Below are 18296 nucleotides of genomic sequence, written 5' to 3'. Positions count from 1 at the left end.
ATTTTAAATTTATTTTTCACTTCTTTAAATAAATTAATTTATTTTTTTACTTTGCTTCTTATAACTTTCAGAAAGACAATTTTAGAGAAAAAATACAACCTTAAAAATGATTTTTAAACACATATACCTTTTTACCTTTTAAATTCCTTCCTCTTCTTTCCTGACAATTTAAATCAATGTTCAAGTAAGTTTTTATTTTTTTATTGTAAAGAATAATAAATACATTTTAATTTAATTCTTCATTTTAGCTTCTGTTTTTTCGACGAAGAATATTTGTAAAATCTTTCTTCAAATTTATGATCAAAATCAAAAAAATTATTCTGGCAAATCTAGAAATTCTTTAGAATAAAATCAAAATCTCATTTCAAAGTCTTTTGAATTTCTTTTAACATTTTTGTTCTGGAAAATCTAGAGGAAATAATGATTTGTCTTTGTTAGAAATATAGCTTGGTCCAATTTGTTATATATTCTAACAAAGTGCAGATTAGATTTTAACCTATTTAAAACATGTCTTCAAAATTCTAAAATTAATCTTAATCAGGAAATATTACTAATGATGTTCCATAAATTATTTATTAAAATTTTTCAAAAATATTCAAATTAGCTAGTTTTTCTCATCTTTTTTTCAGTTGAATTTTGAATTTTAAAGAGTCGAAATTGAAGATAAACTATGTTTAAAAACAACATTTTCATTTTTTCCCTGTTTTCTTTTCTTTTAAACCGTTCAATTAAGTGTTTTTTTCATCATTTATTCTCTACAAAAAACCTTCCGTCAAGGAAACAAAATGTACGACGGAATGACAGACAGAAATACCAATTTTTTAATATATATACATATATATGTACATAGAATATATCAATTTATTTATTAAAGGTAAATTGAGAAAATTGGCTATTTCTGGCAATTTTTTAAAGTGTGTATCAAACTGGTAGCCCTTCGCATTAATCACTACCCAAGAAGTAGCTCTTGGTTTCAAAAAGGTTGGTGACCCCTGATCTACAAGGTACCAATACGGGGTCCAAAAATGACCAAATTAACCCATAGTCCTAAAGATAAATTGGGTGACCAAAAAGGTCTGGACTCTTTGAGCACATTTCGGGTGTATCGGGACTTTTAGCATTTTGGGGTACTCTGGGACGATTTGGGATCTGTTCCAACCTTTAGAGAGAAGATGGTCCATTTGAGGGTAATTGGGGACCTTTGTCATTCCCTGTCTCCTTGGACTATTTTGGATACAAGTAGGCCCCAATACCTTAGTGGCCACTTGTGATTAAAAACGGGCCCCTGAAAGTTTAGGCCCCATTTAATAAGTGCACCAAACTCTCTGAGAAACTCTGCTTTCCGTTACCCGTTTTTTTATATCTACTAGGTCTTAGTTGTTGACCTGATGGTGTCAGAGATGGTACCAGATGAACAAAAATGGTCCTGTTTATTAATGGGGTTCCCAAAAAGGTCTGGACTCTTTGAGCACATTTTGGGTGTATCGTGACTTTTAGGGGGGAGTGCATTTTGGGGTACTCTGGGACGATTTGAACCTTTATAGAGAAGAAAGTCCTTTTGGAGGTAATTGGGGACTTTGGTGTGTTAGTCAATCCCAAACTCCATTGACTATTTTGGATACATGTAGGCTCCAATCCCTTTGTGGCCCCCTAAAGTTTAGGCCCTATTTAATTAGTTCCCAGAACTCTCTGAGAAACTCTGCTTTCCATTACCCGTTTTTTTTTTAGGTATCTACATGGTCTGAATTGTTTGCCTTGATGGGTTCCGAGAAGGTCCCAGAAGAACTCAAATGGTCCTGATGATGAATGGGGTGCCCAAAAAGGTCTGAAAGTAAACCTATAGGGGGTACATAACAAACCTTTTTTTAATGTATCTACAAGGTCTGAATTGTTGGCCTTGATGAGGTCCCAGATGAACCCAAATGGTCCTGATGATGAATTGGGTTCCCAAAAAGGTCTTGACTCTTTGAGCACAATTTGGGTGTAGTCATTCCCTGTCTCCTTTGACTATTTTGGATACAAGTAGGCCCCAATACCTTTGTGGCCACTTGTGGTTAAAAACGGGCCCCTTAAAGTTTAGGCCCCATTTAACAAGTGCACCAAACACTCTGAGAAACTCTGATTTCCGTTGCCCGTTTTTTAAAAGTATCTACGAGGTCTGATTGTTGGCTTTGCTGGGCCCAGATGAACCCAAATGGTCCTGATGATGAATGGGGTTTCCAAAAAGGTCTGGACTATTTGTGCACATTTTGGGTGTACCATGACTTTTAGGGGGGGAGTGCATTTTGGGGTATTCTGGGACGATTTGGGGTCTGTTCGGACCTTGAGAGAGAAAATGGTCCTTTTGTGGACCTTTGTGTGTTAGTCATCCCCAGATTCCATGATCTATTTTGGATACAAGTAGGCTCCAATACCTTCATGGCCACTTGTGGTTAAATGCTGGCCCCTTAAAGTTTAGGCCCCATTTAACAAGTGCACCAAACACTCTGAGAAACTCTGATTTCTGTTACCCGTTTTTTTTTTAAAGTATCTACGAGGTCTGAGTTGTTGGCGTTTATGGCGTCTGAGATGGTCCCAGATGAACCCAAATGGTTCTGATGAGGAATGGGGTGCCCAAAAAGGTCTGAAAATAGACCTATATTTGGAACACTGGGACTTTTAGGTGTACGTCCATTTTTAGGGCTACTTTGGGAACTTTAGGAGGAAGATTCAAGTAATTTTGACCCAACCTGTCTGAGAGTCTAATCTCTGATCATAATTGGGCGGATGTCCCGAAACTTTAAATTATCGAGTAATTCCAAAGTGTGCTTGTGTGAAGATACAGGTGCTGGTCATATTATTAGAATATCATGAAAACGTTTATTTATTTCATTAATTCCATTTAGAAAGTCAAACTTGTAGAATGTTTACATTCATTCCAAACAGACTGATACATTTCAAGTGTTTTTCGCCAAAAGGAGATGATTATAGCTGACAACCAATGAAAACCCTAAATTCAACTTCTCAGAAAATTTGAATATGGTGAAAAGATCTGATATTGAAGACACCTGGTGCCATACTCTAATTAGCTGACTAACTCAAAACACCTGGAAAAGCCTTAAAATGGTCTCTCGTTTTGATTCTGTATGACACACAATCATGGGGAAGACTGCTGACTTGACAACTGTCCAAAAGATGACCATTGATACTTTAAAGAAGGAGGGCAAGACACAAAAGGTCATTGCCAAAGAGGTTGGATGTTCCCAGAGCTCTGTGTCCAAGCACATTAATAGAGAGGCGAAGGGAAGACAAAGATGTGGTAGAAAAAAGTGTACAAGCAAGAGGGATAACCGCGCCCTGGAGAGGATTGTCATACAAAACCGATTCAAAAATGTGGGGGAGATCCACAAAGAGTGGACTGCAGCTGGAGTCAGTGCTTCAAGAACCACCACGCACCGACGTATGCAAGATATGGGCTTCAGCTGTCGCATTCCTTGTGTAAAGCCACTCTTGAATAAGAGACAACGTCAAAAGCGTCTCGCCTGGGCTCAAGACAAAAAGGACTGGACTGCTGCTGAGTGGTCCAAAGTTATGTTTTCAGATGAAAGTAAATTTTATATCTCCTTTGGAAATCAAGGTCCCAGAGTCTGGAGGAAGACAGGAGAGGCACATAATCCACATTGCCTGAAGGAGCTGCAACTAAGTATTGATTGCCGTACATGCTGAAACTTTCCATGTTCATACTTTTCAGTTGGCCCACATTTCTAAAAAATATTTTTTGGTACTAGTCGTAACTAATATTCTAATTTTCTGAGATACTGAATTTGGGATTTTCAGTAATTGTCAGTACTAATCATCAAAATTTAAAGAAATAAACATTTCAAATATAATATGTAAGTTTCACGTTCTGAATATAATTACTGAAATAAACTTTTTCATGATATTCTAATAATATGAACAGCACCTGTATTTTCAAAGACATTCTAGAGTGGGTTTACCGTGCGTCCTGCTTCATTGTTGTGTCGGTTCATGGCCGAGCGGGCGTCTGGTCGGTTCTCCCTGGCGTCCGCAAACTCCCTGGACACGATCACCCCAAATTCGGCGTCTTCGCTGCAGCCGCCCCACTTCCATCCCTCCCCTGGGGGTCCTTTGTGGTGGGAGTCGCAGCCGCACATGGTTGACGTCCCCTCGGCGCAGGAGCGCGTGACGGCAAAGGCGACGCCGGCTGAAGCGATGGCGTGGACGAACGCCGACTCTCTGGTTGCTGAGGGAGACACGGACCAAGCGGCAAACAGGCGAGGGAGGAAAAGAGAGTGTGTCAATCGTGTTAAACATGGTCAAGAGCTACATGCCAACATCCTGACGTTGCTTTTCAAAGTGCTCTTACAGTATGTGACAAAGAAGCCTTCAAATCATTTTCCAATCATTAAAAATAATGCCTGTGGCTGATTTATAACGCGTGGAGCGCCTCGTAGAGGACATGTTTCCGCATGTCCACTCTCCTCTAACATGAAATTAAATCAAAACTTGTGACCAGTTTCAACAGCTTGTTGCAAGTCTTGGTTTTGCTTGCGTCACCACAAAAGGATGCGACCGGTCAGTCCCGCCGACAGTCGGGGCGTAGAGTTTGAAACCCCTGCTCACCTGGCTCCCCTAGCCAGGAGTGTAAACACTTTGTTTATTTCTGACTGCGTGAGGACTCCTGGGAAAAGCCCGGTCTCAGTAGTGACATCAGTCCTTTGTGGTGGTGTCAGGGTCTAACGCTCAGTGGGATCTCATGACCTCCTGTCATCCCTGAGGTGTGCTGCTTTGCATCTGGATAGTGTTTCAGGAATGTTGTCAACCACCCCACCCTACCCCCCTACCTTCATCGCTACCCATCCCTGTCGAGGGCCCAAGGCCTTCAGGTGAAACCGAGCAGCACGTTAACTCGTTCTTCTCTTGAAACGTGGACCGAACTGACGCCCCCCCCATTACACACACACACCCCCTTTGAAGGCAGCAGCTTATTATGTAAGCGGACACCATTGTTTCACAATCGCAGCACACTTGTTGGGCCTCAGCCATGATGCACTGCTGGCTCTTTAATCAAAACATTCACATTCAGGATGGGTGCTCACATAGACCGCATCGCTATTCAATCAGCCATCTTTACTTTCACTCTGCAGTAGTACCTCGGTTTTTGTGTGCAACACTTTCGGTTGGAATCCAATTTCGGTAAAAATTTTGCCCTGGTTTTCGTATAGCGTCTTATCGCCGGAGCAAACATTGCACAAAACCTGCTTGTCCATTTATTGTCCCGCGCTCCCCAAGTTTTGTTTTTATATTTTAGGGTTTGTAGAATTGAATAATTAGATTTACATTATTTCTTATTGAAAGGAAGTCTACTTTTTTACAATAACCCGACTCGCTACCCTACTGTCCATCGACGAGCACAACCAGTGAAACGACAACACATATTTGTACGTCCTGCTAACTTAACAAGATAGCACACATCCATCAACCAGCCGAAGCCAAGCTGGGTTCCACCGAACGAGGGCCTGAAAACCCCGAGGCGACTGCTCCTCGCCAAGGCTAGCGCTGCTGCTGCTACTACCTGCTGGGCCCATCAATCCGCCATTGTTTCCCTTGTGTCACACTGTGTTATCCACACAAAGAGCCCAGCGACTCGCGCCCCCACCGCCCCCCTCTGCCCAGAGCTGGCATTCCCTAAACTCCCTTAACCAAGCGGCCTCCCCCACACACCCACCCACTCGCTTCATTCCCTTTCCTGATGCGATGATTTGAAATCCCCTACAGCACGGCCCACCATAAAGGGCTCCGAGCCCCCCCACCCACCCAACCCCCATCCACTTCCTGCGGGCATCAGCAATCGCCCGGCCAGTTCGATGTGTCCGAAGCTCTGCCCCCGTTTCGTCCCCCGGTATGGCCTCACCGTTCCAAAGTGCACGCCCGGGCCAGGTTGGGAGTGCTCCCTTTTCAGTCCGTTCATGACGGAGTCAAAAGGGCGTGTGAATGTGGCGTCCGTGGGATCCGGACTGTGTGAGGCGCACACCGGCCTTCATGCACAGTAGGGGTTGAGCGGAGCCCCCCGTCCCCTTTTCTATTGCCTGTAATCTCATTTGGCCTCCCCTCTCCTTTTGATTTGACGAAGGCTCTGGGACCGCTCACATTCATTGGCCTGAGAGACACACTGGTGATTCTTTTCCAATCAACAACAAGACGATCGTTTACCTTTTGTAACGTCGAACATGGCGTCGAACAATTAGTATTCTGCTCGTGAAGCACCCGATGAATGTGTGCGGGGTTTCAGTCCCAGTCGACGGGCCGTGCCGACAGCCCCGACGCATCACGCTGTAAACATGTTTAGGGCAAAAAGCAACGACGGCAAAAGCGAAAGACGTATAGTGGCAGAATGTGTCGGTGCTTGTGCAGTTCTGCAGCCAGGAAAGGTGTCTATTATTGTAATTGCCCTAGTTAGCCTTTTGGCAGCAGTGCTGCGCCTCAGGCTTCAAACTGTTCAAAGCTATATGCAGAGGTTTTGTAACGGCTTGCAATAACCTTCATGAACCCGCGCTGCTTTGTGTCACACATTCGTCATCCCTGAATGATGCAAACGCGGCGTACCTTTATCCAGGACCGGGCCGAAGATGGCCAGGTTGTCCTTGACGGTGGTGCAGTTCCATCGACGGCCCCGGAACTGGTGCTGGCACTCCTGGATCCCCAACTTGGCGCCCTCGGCCACGCTGGGCATGATCTCGATGTAGTTGCGGCAGAAACGTAACTGCTTGGGCACCAGGCCCGGGATGGAGCCACACAGGATGGGCTGCTGCCCCAGGGCCAGGGACCTGTGAGGCGAGAAAGTCATTGAGCATCTCTGGAATGCGAGCGAAGAACCAGAACATCTTTTCAACATGACGTCTCACATATCAACTTACAATAGCTGACACGTGATCTGTAAGATAATCAAAAGTGACTCAAATTGCCAACCAGCAACAAAGCGTCAGGGAATTACGAGTTTTTCAGACGGCTTGAGGCACTTGGGCCTGGGACTTTTAAGTGGCCCCAAACGAATTGGGTCATATCTGAACACGAGAAAGTCCATGGTCTTGGTAAATTTACAAGCAGACTTAAAGGTCCCAACGTACCCCTAAAAGTCCCATTGGACCTCAAATAGTCCTCGGGTCGCGAATTACCCCAAACCTATTTCAAATAAGCATACTTACAAATCAGGAAAACCTTGCACGCAAGGAAAAATGTATTTGTTACATCGCAATCAACGTAGAATTGACTGCAGACGTTTGCGTGGCTGGGCACACTCGGACCACGCCCCCTTATAAATAGACAAATCTAATATAAATTAGCCAAAGTCGGGCTCCTCCTCCACAGTGCCATGGTATTGCAACCATTGGCCGCTGCTGTCCGCCAGACCGGCCAAGCTGGTGCTGGTCAAAGGAAGACATTGAGACAGCGATAGGTGGCAAAATAATCGCCCTTACAAATATTAATATGAAGTATTGGGAGAAAAGGGAATCATGCGTCCATGCCTTGATCTTTTTACATTGTTGAAATCAAATGTTGGCAAAGCCCGAACAACCACCTCTGTGTGTCGCCAAATTATCCACGGCCTGTAGAAATGTGCTTACATGAAGCATGAAGTTGGCGTGAGACACTGCACATTTCTACGTCAAGTACAAACTTGATACATTTCATCTGTGCTGTATAAAACTTTAATAAACGAGTCCCTTGGTGCTCCAAATGCACCCATTTCTGACCTTTCGGGCAACCTCATTGGGGACATTTGCGGACCCCTACATAGCCTAATTGGGTTCAACTGGAACCTCATGGACACATTAATAAATGGAGTAGGGTTTGAACGGCAGGGAGAAAAACCAGCCCCAGGGTTGCTAGTCTCTTGAAACCCAACTTGGAAGACCAGCTGACAACGATGGTAAGTCTTTTTTATGACATCAGCTACTGGAAGTAGTGTTACATAATGTGGCGGACATCAGGACTGTGCCTCTCAACCCGTCGGCATGTAACCGGAGGCGTGGTTTGAGACTCCAGTGTTGTACTTGTTGGCATTTTTAGAATAAAGACATGTCCCTTCACCTGACGTGTCCGAAGACAATGTAATTGTGCCAACGGCGTGGGCCCAGAAAGAGTCTCAAGTCCCGTCCCTACCTGCATGCCTACTGGGGGAGAGGCATAGTCCTTGTGTCCGCCGCAATAATTAAAATAGTTGTGTTTCTTCCACATTTCGTGATCGATGTGGACTTGAAACCTCCTCCCGTCACAGTTTGTGCCTTTGAACTGTCCACAATCCTGGTGAGGAAGACCTGCCGGACACCTGCCCCACCAGAGGAGATTCATTCAACTCAGAAAGCAGAACCATTCACAGTAAGTCTTCATCGACTTATGTACTTCACACGGTCTTTCTGCAAGATTGTCTTTTAATCAATCAATTAGTCCATTAGAGCACAGGTGGCATTTTTAGCATTGTCCCAGAATTTTTATTCTTCATCTTAGCAAGATGTTTTGGCACAAGTAACTTTCATATTTGAAGTAGGAATCGATAGCGGTATTCAATAGTACCAATTTCAGTACTGTGTTCATGTGGTGATAAATGTTCATTTTTAATGTAACATCAGTACAACAGCCGGGAAGTAGTCTTTGCCACTAAAGGGAAAAAAATACTTTTTTCAACCCATTGGTACCTGTTTTTGTGTATTTGGGATCTCAAACTATGGAGGCATGGCGGCGATATTTATAAAATAATCTTGCCTTTTTTTCATACTTTAATACAAATCTTTATTCTTCATCCTAGCAAGATGTTTTAGTACGAGTAACTTTCATATTTGAACTACGAATCGATACCGGTATTCAATACTACCAATTTCAGTACTGTGTTCATGTGGTGATAAATGTTCATTTTTAATGTAACATCAGTACAAACAGTCGGGAAGTAGTCTTTGCCACTGAAGGGCAAACCAACTTTTCTCTCCTATTGGTACCTATGTTTGTGTATTTGGGATCTCAAACTATGGAGGCATGGCGGCGATATTTATAAAATAATCTTGCCTTCTTTCATACTTAAATACAAATCTTTATTCTTCATCTTAGCAAGATGTTTTAGTACGAGTAACTTTCATATTTGAAGTAGGAATCGATACCGGTATTCAATACTACCAATTTCAGTACTGTGTTCATGTGGTGATAAATGTTCATTTATAATGTAACATCAGTACAAACAGCCGGGAAGTAGTCTTTGCCACTGAAGGGCAAACCAACTTTTCTCTCCTATTGGTACCTGTTTTTGTGTATTTGGGATCTCAAACTATGGAGGCTTGGCGGCGATATTTATAAAATAATCTTGCCTTTTTTCATACTTTCATACAAATCTTTATTCGTCATCTTAGCAAGATGTTTTGGCACGAGTAACTTTCATATTTGAACGAGGAATCGATACTGGTATTCAATAGTACCAATTTCAGTACTGTGTTCATGTGTGATAAATGTTAATTTTTAATGTAACATCAGTACAACAGCCAGGAAGTAGTCTTTGCCACTAAAGGGAAAAAACAACTTTTCTCTCCCATTAGTACCTATTTTTGTGTATTTGGGATCTCAAACTATGGAGGCATGGCGGCGATATTTATAAAATAATCTTGCCTTTTTTCATACTTTCATACGAATCTTTACTCTTCATTTTAGTAAGATGTTTTGGCACGAGTAACTTTCATATTTGAACTAGGAATCGATACCGGTATTCAATTCTACCAATTTCAGTACTGTGTTCAAGTGGTAATAAATGTTAATTTTTAATGTAACATCAGTACAACAGCCGGGAAGTAGTCTTTGCCACTAAAGGGAAAAAACTACTTTTCTCTCCCATTAGTACCTATTTTTGTGTATTTGGGATCTCAAACTATGGAGGCATGGCGGCGATATTTATAAAATAATCTTGCCTTTTTTCATACTTTCATACGAATCTTTACTCTTCATTTTAGCAAGATGTTTTGGCACGAGTAACTTTCATATTTGAACTAGGAATCGATACCGGTATTCAATTCTGCCAATTTCAGTACTGTGTTCAAGTGGTAATAAATGTTAATTTTTAATGTAACATCAGTACAACAGCCGGGAAGTAGTCTTTGCCACTGAAGGGCAAACCAACTTTTCTCTCCTATTGGTACCTGTTTTTGTGTATTTGGGATCTGAAACCATGGAAGCATGGTGGCGATATTAATAAAATAATCTTGCCTTTTTTCATGCTTTCATACGAATCTTTACTCTTCATTTTAGCAAGATGTTTTGGCACGAGTAACTTTCATATTTGAACAAGGAATCGATACTGGTATTCAATAGTACCAATTTCAGTACTGTGTTCATGTGTGATAAATGTTAATTTTTAATGTAACATCAGTACAACAGCCAGGAAGTAGTCTTTGCCACTAAAGGGAAAAAACAACTTTTCTCTCCCATTAGTACCTATTTTTGTGTATTTGGGATCTCAAACTATGGAGGCATGGCGGCGATATTTATAAAATAATCTTGCCTTTTTTCATACTTTCATACGAATCTTTACTCTTCATTTTAGCAAGATGTTTTGGCACGAGTAACTTTCATATTTGAACTAGGAATCGATACCGGTATTCAATTCTACCAATTTCAGTACTGTGTTCAAGTGGTAATAAATGTTAATTTTTAATGTAACATCAGTACAACAGCCGGGAAGTAGTCTTTGCCACTGAAGGGCAAACCAACTTTTCTCTCCTATTGGTACCTGTTTTTGTGTATTTGGGATCTGAAACCATGGAAGCATGGTGGCGATATTTATAAAATAATCTTGCCTTTTTTCATGCTTCCATACGAATCTTTACTCTTCATTTTAGCAAGATGTTTTGGCACGAGTAACTTTCATATTTGAACAAGGAATCGATACTGGTATTCAATAGTACCAATTTCAGTACTGTGTTCATGTGGTAATAAATGCTCATTTTTAATGTAACATCAGTACAACAGCTGGGAAGTAGTCTTTGCCACTAAAGGAAAAAACAACTTTTCTCTCCCATTAGTACCTATTTTTGTGTATTTGGGATCTCAAACTATGGAGGCATGGCGGCGATATTTATAAAAAAATCTTGCCTTTTTTCATACTTTCATACAAATCTTTATTCGTCATCTTAGCAAGATGTTTTGGCACGAGTAACTTTCATATTTGAACCAGGAATCGATACCGGTATTCAATACTACCAATTTCAGTACAGTGTTCATGTGGTGATAAATGTTCATTTTTAATGTAACATCAGTACAACAGTCGGAAAGTAGTCTTTGCCACTAAAGGGCAAAACCAACTTTTCTCTCCTATTGGTACCTATTTTTGTGTATTTGGGATCTGCATAAATGGCCAAAATGTGACATCAAACCATGGAGGCATGGCGGCGATATTCATAAAATAATCTTGCTTTCTTTCATACTTCCTTCAAAGGTGCCATTGGGATTTGGCCAATTTGAGAGACCCCCCCCCCCATTTCTACCATATATAGTAGAAATTTAACCAAAGAGTCGATAAGTTCCTTCTTTTTTCTCTACCCTCTTGTGGGGCAGACTGGCTCGTATATGCGCATGCATCCTCCGCTGTTGCCATTTCCAATAGGGCTTGAAAGTGTGACGTGGAAAGGCATTGCATTGTGGGTCTTGCTGGACTCTGAATAGCTATTTACATGGGCGACGACAAGAGTCCGCCCTGAGATCGGTTGGTTGGGAGTTCAAACTCCGGCCGAGTCATACCAAAGACTATAAAAATGGGACCCGTTACCTCCCTGCTTGGCACTCAGCATCAACGGTTGGAATGGGGGGTTAAATCACCACAAATGATTCCCGGGCGCAGCCATCGCTGCTGCCCACTGCTCCCCTCATCTCCCAAGGGGTGGACGAGGGGATGGCTCAAATGCAGAGGACAAATTTCGCCACACCTAGTGTGTGTGTGACAATCATTGGTACTTTAACTTTAACTTAACTCAGTGTCACAGTTGTTCTTTTTTCCTTTAACAAGTTAAAAACATTACGCTAAAGTGTCTCATCAACTGCCACAATGGTTACGTGAGGGGAAAAAAAAAATTGGGTGAGATTTTTCTCATTTCCAGCTTAACGGCAAAGCCAAAGAAAGTCGGGTTATGAGGCTGATAAAGAGACGGTGAATAGCCTGTATGTCAGCTGTGAGACAATCAAATATGACTTTTAACACCACCTGGTACCTGTTGGTGTGTTCACAGCATTTTTAGACTGGTAAGTTTAAATCAAAATATTTTATTCAGATAGACACGTAGCATTTAGTAGGCTGTTAGCGTTAGCCAATATATCTGCTGGCTACAAAAAAATGTACTGTGTTTTCTGGGCTATAAGGCGCATTTTCATTTTCTCAAAAATCGACAGTGCGCCTTATAGCCCGCCTACTGTACGGAAAAATTATGTTTGTGCTTACCCACCTCCAAGCTATTTTATTTGGTACGTGGTGTAATGGTAAGTGTGTCCAGTAGATGGCAGTCACACATAAGAGATACATGTAGACTGCAAGATGACCCCAGTAAACAACACCAAAACTTGAAATGTGCCATTGAGAATATAGAACCATATACATGGCATCAACATGTTTTATGATAATAATAATAATAATAATGGATTAGATTTATATCGCGCTTTTTCTATTGTTAGATACTCAAAGCGCTCACAGAGAAGTTGGAACCCATCATTCATTCACACCTGGTGGTGGTAAGCTACATCTGTAGCCACAGCTGCCCTGGGGTAGACTGACGGAAACGTGGCTGCCAGTTTGCGCCTACGGCCCCTCCGACCACCACCAATCATTCATTCATCATTCATTCACCAGTGTGAGCGGCACCGGGGGCATGGGTGAAGTGTCCTGCCCAAGGACACAACGGCAGTGATTTGGATGTCAATAGGTGGGAAGCGAACCTGCAACCCTCAGGTTTCTGGCACGGCCGCTCTACCCACTACGCCACGCCGCTTTGTTTTAGTAGGACTTTGGTAAGCTATGAAGCCGCACCGCTTGATGGATTGTCTGAGCATTATGACTACCATAGTCAGACGTACCGTGCTTCAACATACAGTATTATTATGGTGTGTGTAAAAGGACCCCAAAATTGCACCTATTAGCAGACATATTATCCGGCATTTTGTTTCACAAAATTATGCAAAACCAACTTTTGTTACTTTCGTGTACATGCTGATGTGTATTTGGGATCTGCATAAGTCCTGAAAAGTTGCGCGCATCCGCCATTGTAGTCGATGAGCTTCTTCTATTTCTCTATCTCTTTTTTATAGGCCAGTCATCCTCCGCTGTTGCCACTTCTAATACAAAGTAGCGTAATCTGCCTGTTTCAATTTATATCTGTCAGTGGACTCGCTATGGAAGCACTAAAAACTACAACTTTGCTGAGGGGAAGAAGACGTTGTCAAAGCGGAGGCACGTAGATAATTATTTATTTTATTTGTTTATTATCGGGCGGTTTCGCTCGGTTGGTAGAGTGGCCGTGCCAGCAACTTCAGGGTTGCAGGTTCGATTCCCGCTTCCGCCATCCTAGTCACTGCCGTTGTGTCCTTGGGCAAGACACTTTACCCACCTGCTCCCAGTGCCACCCACACTGGTTTGAATGTAACTTAGATATTGGGTTTCACTATGTAAAGCGCTTTGAGTCACTAGAGAAAAAGCGCTATATAAATATAATTCACTTCACTTCATTTGAACTTTTTTTCTATAAGACCACCCACACAACGGCGCATCCTGAAGAGACGGTCAAAAAGTGGCTTGAAGATGGTCTGTAAAACATAATCCATGCAACATTTTGACCAAAGAACCACCATTACGTGTTATGTAGACCACAAGGAAGTGTTTTACATTTAGAAAAACATCGTAATCTGACCCCTTTAAGTTGAATGTGCCAGTTTTGTCTTTTGTTGAGTCCTACAAAGTGTTAATGCTGTAAATTGGCGGTAATGAAATCGCCATGTAAAATAGCTAATGCTAATAATCAGTAGCATGATTACAGCATATCAAATGTCAATTAACATTAAGCGAGCCCAGAAGTTCCTTTACGTTTCTTTCAGGCGGCTCAAATTAATTGCTTTCCGAGAATAATGTGAGAAAACAGAAGACGTGGGCTGCGTCCGTGTTTCGACTCGTAAAACACTCGTGACAAGCTCAAACATCCATCCATCCATTTTCTACCGCTTATTCCCTTTTGGGGTTGCGGGGGGCGCTGGCGCCTATCTCAGCTACAATCGGGCGGAAGGCGGCGTACACCCTGGACAAGTCGCCAACTCATCGCAGAAGCTCAAACAAAAGCTGCATATTCAACGCAAGGCTCCTGTTCATTTGTTCGTACGTTAGCATCAGTAGAGACCTCAGAGAAAAAACATGGCGCTGCTGGCAATGACAGGATGCCGACATCATGTCGTAATACCAAAGATGACCTCAGGGTGCCACCCAACCAGATCAACAAAAGAATGAAGTCGGCAAAAATAAGGCCGGAACCCAATCATGTGCACTTTGGTCTTCAAGCTAATAACTTTTTCCCCGCCACTGCTTCTTCTCTGATCTGTCATCATGACATCACTAAGAGGTCTTCTGCGCTTTAGCTCAAGGGTTGCATTTGCATAGCTACCTGCTTTGGACTGTGACGGCTGCAAGAAGCTAGAATTGGACTTCCAATGCGCACGTTAGTTTTCTGGAGTGCGGCATAAGCGTAAGCTGTGTTTGTTGTGTTCCTGTGGTGATTTAAAGCACCTTGATGACGGGATCTGCTGACTCAGCACCTTGATTACACGGTCTTCCTGCATGGCCGCCCATGAATCTCAGTGCGGGATACGCCCAAATGGATGTGAACCTGCAACAGTTTGTGCGCCGATAGTTGCGGCCTCAGAGTTTGGACGCTCGGGCAACGGCCTCTTGATCCTGGGATGCCGTCTTAGCGAGGCGCTAATGAGTGTCAAGCCCTGAGGGGGGCTGTGTGTGGAGTCTTTCACTACGTGTGCGCCACGCTCATCCCGCCCCGGCTTCTGGGAAGCTGTGAGCAACAAGTCCCGACCGGGGCGGCGAGCGGCAGACCTCCTGAGAGGCAGCCAGACCGGGGGCATCCGCTGCAGGCGCTGGGACGAGCGGCAAAGAGCGGCGGCCAACAGCAGGCTTTAGCAGGTGCGTGCCCCGGCAAGTCCCGCATGGGGCCTCTCGTGGCCTGGGGGGTGGGGGTGGGGGGTCTCTGGAGGTAAAGCAGGCCCATGTTGAAGTATGACGGCCGACTGGGACGAAATGAATCAGAGGAAACAAAGGGATTCCTCTGGTGTGTTCCAATGTGGCCACGCCCACTCCAAATGGTACGGAATCATTAAAAGCCTACTGAAATGAGATCTTATTTAAACGGGGACAGCAGGTCCATCTACGTGTCATACTTGTTCATTTTGCGATATTGCCATATTTTTGCTGAAGGGATTTAGTAGAGAACATCCACGATAAAGTTCGAAACTTTTGGTCGCTAATAAAAAGCCTTTTCTTTACCAGAAGTAGCAGACGATGTGCGCGTGATGTCACGGGTTGTAGAGCTCCTCACATCCTCACATTGTTTACAATCATAGCCTCCAGCAGCAAGAGCTATTCGGACCTAGAAAGCGACAATTCCCCCATTCATTTGAGCAAGGATGAAAGATTCGTGGATGAAGAAATTTACAGTGAAGGACTAGAAAAAAGGCGATTGCAGTGGGAGCGATTCAGATGTTATTAGACACATTTACTAGGATGATTCTGAAAAATCCCTTATCTGCCTATTGTGTTGCTAGTGTTTTAGTGAGATTAAATAGCACCTGAAAGTCGGAGGGGTGTGGCCCTAATCCTAACCCAGTGTCTCTGAGGGAAGTCACGCAGCTGCAGCAGGACGGACGCTCCGCTGATGTCTCCGGTAAGAGCCGACTTATTACCACAATTTTCTCACCGAAAACTGCCGGTTGACATGTAGTCGGGATCCATGTTCACTTGACCGCTCTGTTCCGTAGTAAAGCTTCACCTTCATGAATTTTAAACAAGGGAACACCGGCTGTGTTTGTGTGGCTAAAGGCTGAAAGCTTCCCACCTCCATCTTTCTACTTTGACTTCTCCATTATTGATTGAACAAATTGCAAAAGACTCAGCAACACAGATGTCCAGAATACTGTTTAATTGTGCGATTAAAGCAGACTACTTATAGCTTGGATCGGGCTGGAAAATAATGTCCGCTACAACCCGAGACGTCAAACGCACGCGTCATCATACTGACACTTCGCCGGAAATATAAAATTGAAATTTAGTAAACTAAAAAGGCCGTATTGGCATGTGTTGCAAAGTTAATATTTCATCATTGATATATAAACTATCAGACTGCGTGGCCGGTAGTAGTGGCTTTCAGTAGGCCTTTAAGAAAATATTTCAGCGCTTCTTTCATCTCCAAAAGCCCTGAAGAACTCTGAAGAGGTTGTAATTACAGGAGTTTGCACACAGTTGATAACGAGAAACCATGATGAATATGGAGGCCATATGTGGTCTTTGGTTCAGATCATTACAGAGAGTGAGGGATGTCCTTTTAATGCGTTCAGGTCACCTAGGACCCCACCTTGACCTTTTGAATTACCTCGAAGAAATTAGCAGTACTCCTTGTTTCCGTGGTAATCATGACGGAGTTGTGCAGTCTTTGGACGTGTCGTGTCTCCCTGTGCAGCCTCAACTTCTACACTGAACATTAAACACAAAGTTTACACACACTTTTGAAAGGAAGGCTTCAGGGCTGACAAAGCAGAACGAGTCTAAAAGCCTTAGGGCTAGGAAAACGAATGCGGGAAGTAGCTTCTTTTCTGCAAACAGGAAGTGTGCATATCTTGGGAGTCATCTCCTCATCATCGTGTGACCTCTCGACTGGGATGACGTCAGAGTTTCACATCCATGAGGAGTTCAGGCGGTACCGTGAGTTGGCGCAGCAACTCATCTCATGAATTCATCACACTAGCAGATGCTAGCTGCGCCTCAGGTGTCGGAATATCACTTGGATTCAACCCGGCTCTACCTCGACTGTTTGTGGATGTTCTCAGAGTTGCCTGCGCCTTGTTTTTGTTTTTGTCAGCGGAATACCGAAGACACTGGAAAGACGCTAAGTGGGCCACGGATGGTTGGCGGCTCTGCTCCAGGATGTGACTTTTCCTGGTGGACAAACTCTCTTGTTGACTACTTTTTCTTTGGCACGCTCTTGATTTGTAGTCTAACAAATGTTCAGAGGGCCCAAGTGTGTCTCACCGCATGCTGCAGAGAGTACGGCGTTGGGACAAGGAGGCCCTGCAGTCACAAGAGGGGAGACTGGGCACCATGTAAACTTGTGAACCTGCTGCGGGAACTCTGCAGGTTTCCGTTGACGCAAACATCTTTTTCTTTCCAACACGGACACGAAAAGTCAACGGTGGTTGAAATTAATTCAGGGGTCCAAAAAGGTTCATTAGGTCTTGAAAATTATGCGATTTTGTTATTCTTATAGCCAGACCTGTGTTTATTTCCGTACCTGACCTCAGAGATTGTCACTGAACCTCTGAGGAAAGCAACAGTCGTGGCCGAAACCGTCAGGTAGGAAATAAACACAGGTATGGCTATACGGATAACAAAACTCAGAGGGATGAGGTCAACGGAACACACACTACGCACATTTTCTATAAATGCAGAGAAGCGGTCAAAATGCTGGGTCATCTGGGGAAAAGGCAATGGTCTCTAGACTCAGAAAAACACCGGATTTTATAGTCAGGATTTGTTGGTTGAACTTGTGCAAAGTTAGCATCGGAGTTTTGGTACAGCACAGTCGACCGGGTCAAATTTATTGTGTGTTCAACATACTCTGCCAATAACGCTGATTCTGATTCTGAAGGGGTTAGCCGATTGCTACCTATCTGGGCTTCACAGTGGCAGAGGGGTTAGTGCGTCTGCCTCACAATACGAAGTTCTTGCAGTCCTGGGTTCAAATCCAGGCGCGGGAACTTTCTGTGTAGAGTTTGCATGTTCTCCCCGTGAATGCTTGGGTTCCCTCCGGGTACTCCGGCTTCCTCCCACTTCCAAAGACATGCACCCGGGGATAGGTTGATTGGCAACACTAAATTGGCCCTAGTGTGTGAATGTGAGTGTGAATGCTGTCTGTCTATCTGTGTTGGCCCTGCGATGAGGTGGCGACTTGTCCAGGGTGTACCCCGCCTTCTGCCCGATTGTAGCTGAGATAGGCGCCAGCACCCCCCGTGAC

General features: G+C 43.5%; 1 protein-coding gene across 1 annotated transcript in view; it reads right to left on the bottom strand.

Moving 5' to 3' along the window:
• The window catches only part of wnt3 (wingless-type MMTV integration site family, member 3), a 30968-nt gene that overhangs the window by 4907 nt on the left and 7765 nt on the right, over positions 1-18296 (bottom strand). The window contains exons 2-3 of the mRNA XM_061908107.1: positions 6607-6827; positions 3978-4243 (exon numbers count right to left, since the gene is read on the bottom strand). Of these exons, the coding sequence (XP_061764091.1) occupies positions 3978-4243; positions 6607-6827 (487 nt within the window). The remainder of the gene's footprint in view (positions 1-3977; positions 4244-6606; positions 6828-18296) is intronic.

This window comes from Nerophis ophidion, linkage group LG08 (assembly GCF_033978795.1).
Source record: "Nerophis ophidion isolate RoL-2023_Sa linkage group LG08, RoL_Noph_v1.0, whole genome shotgun sequence".
Taxonomy (NCBI): Eukaryota; Metazoa; Chordata; class Actinopteri; order Syngnathiformes; family Syngnathidae; genus Nerophis; species Nerophis ophidion.
Note: the sequence above shows the minus strand (reverse complement) of the source record. Positions and strands in the feature narration are given on the sequence as shown.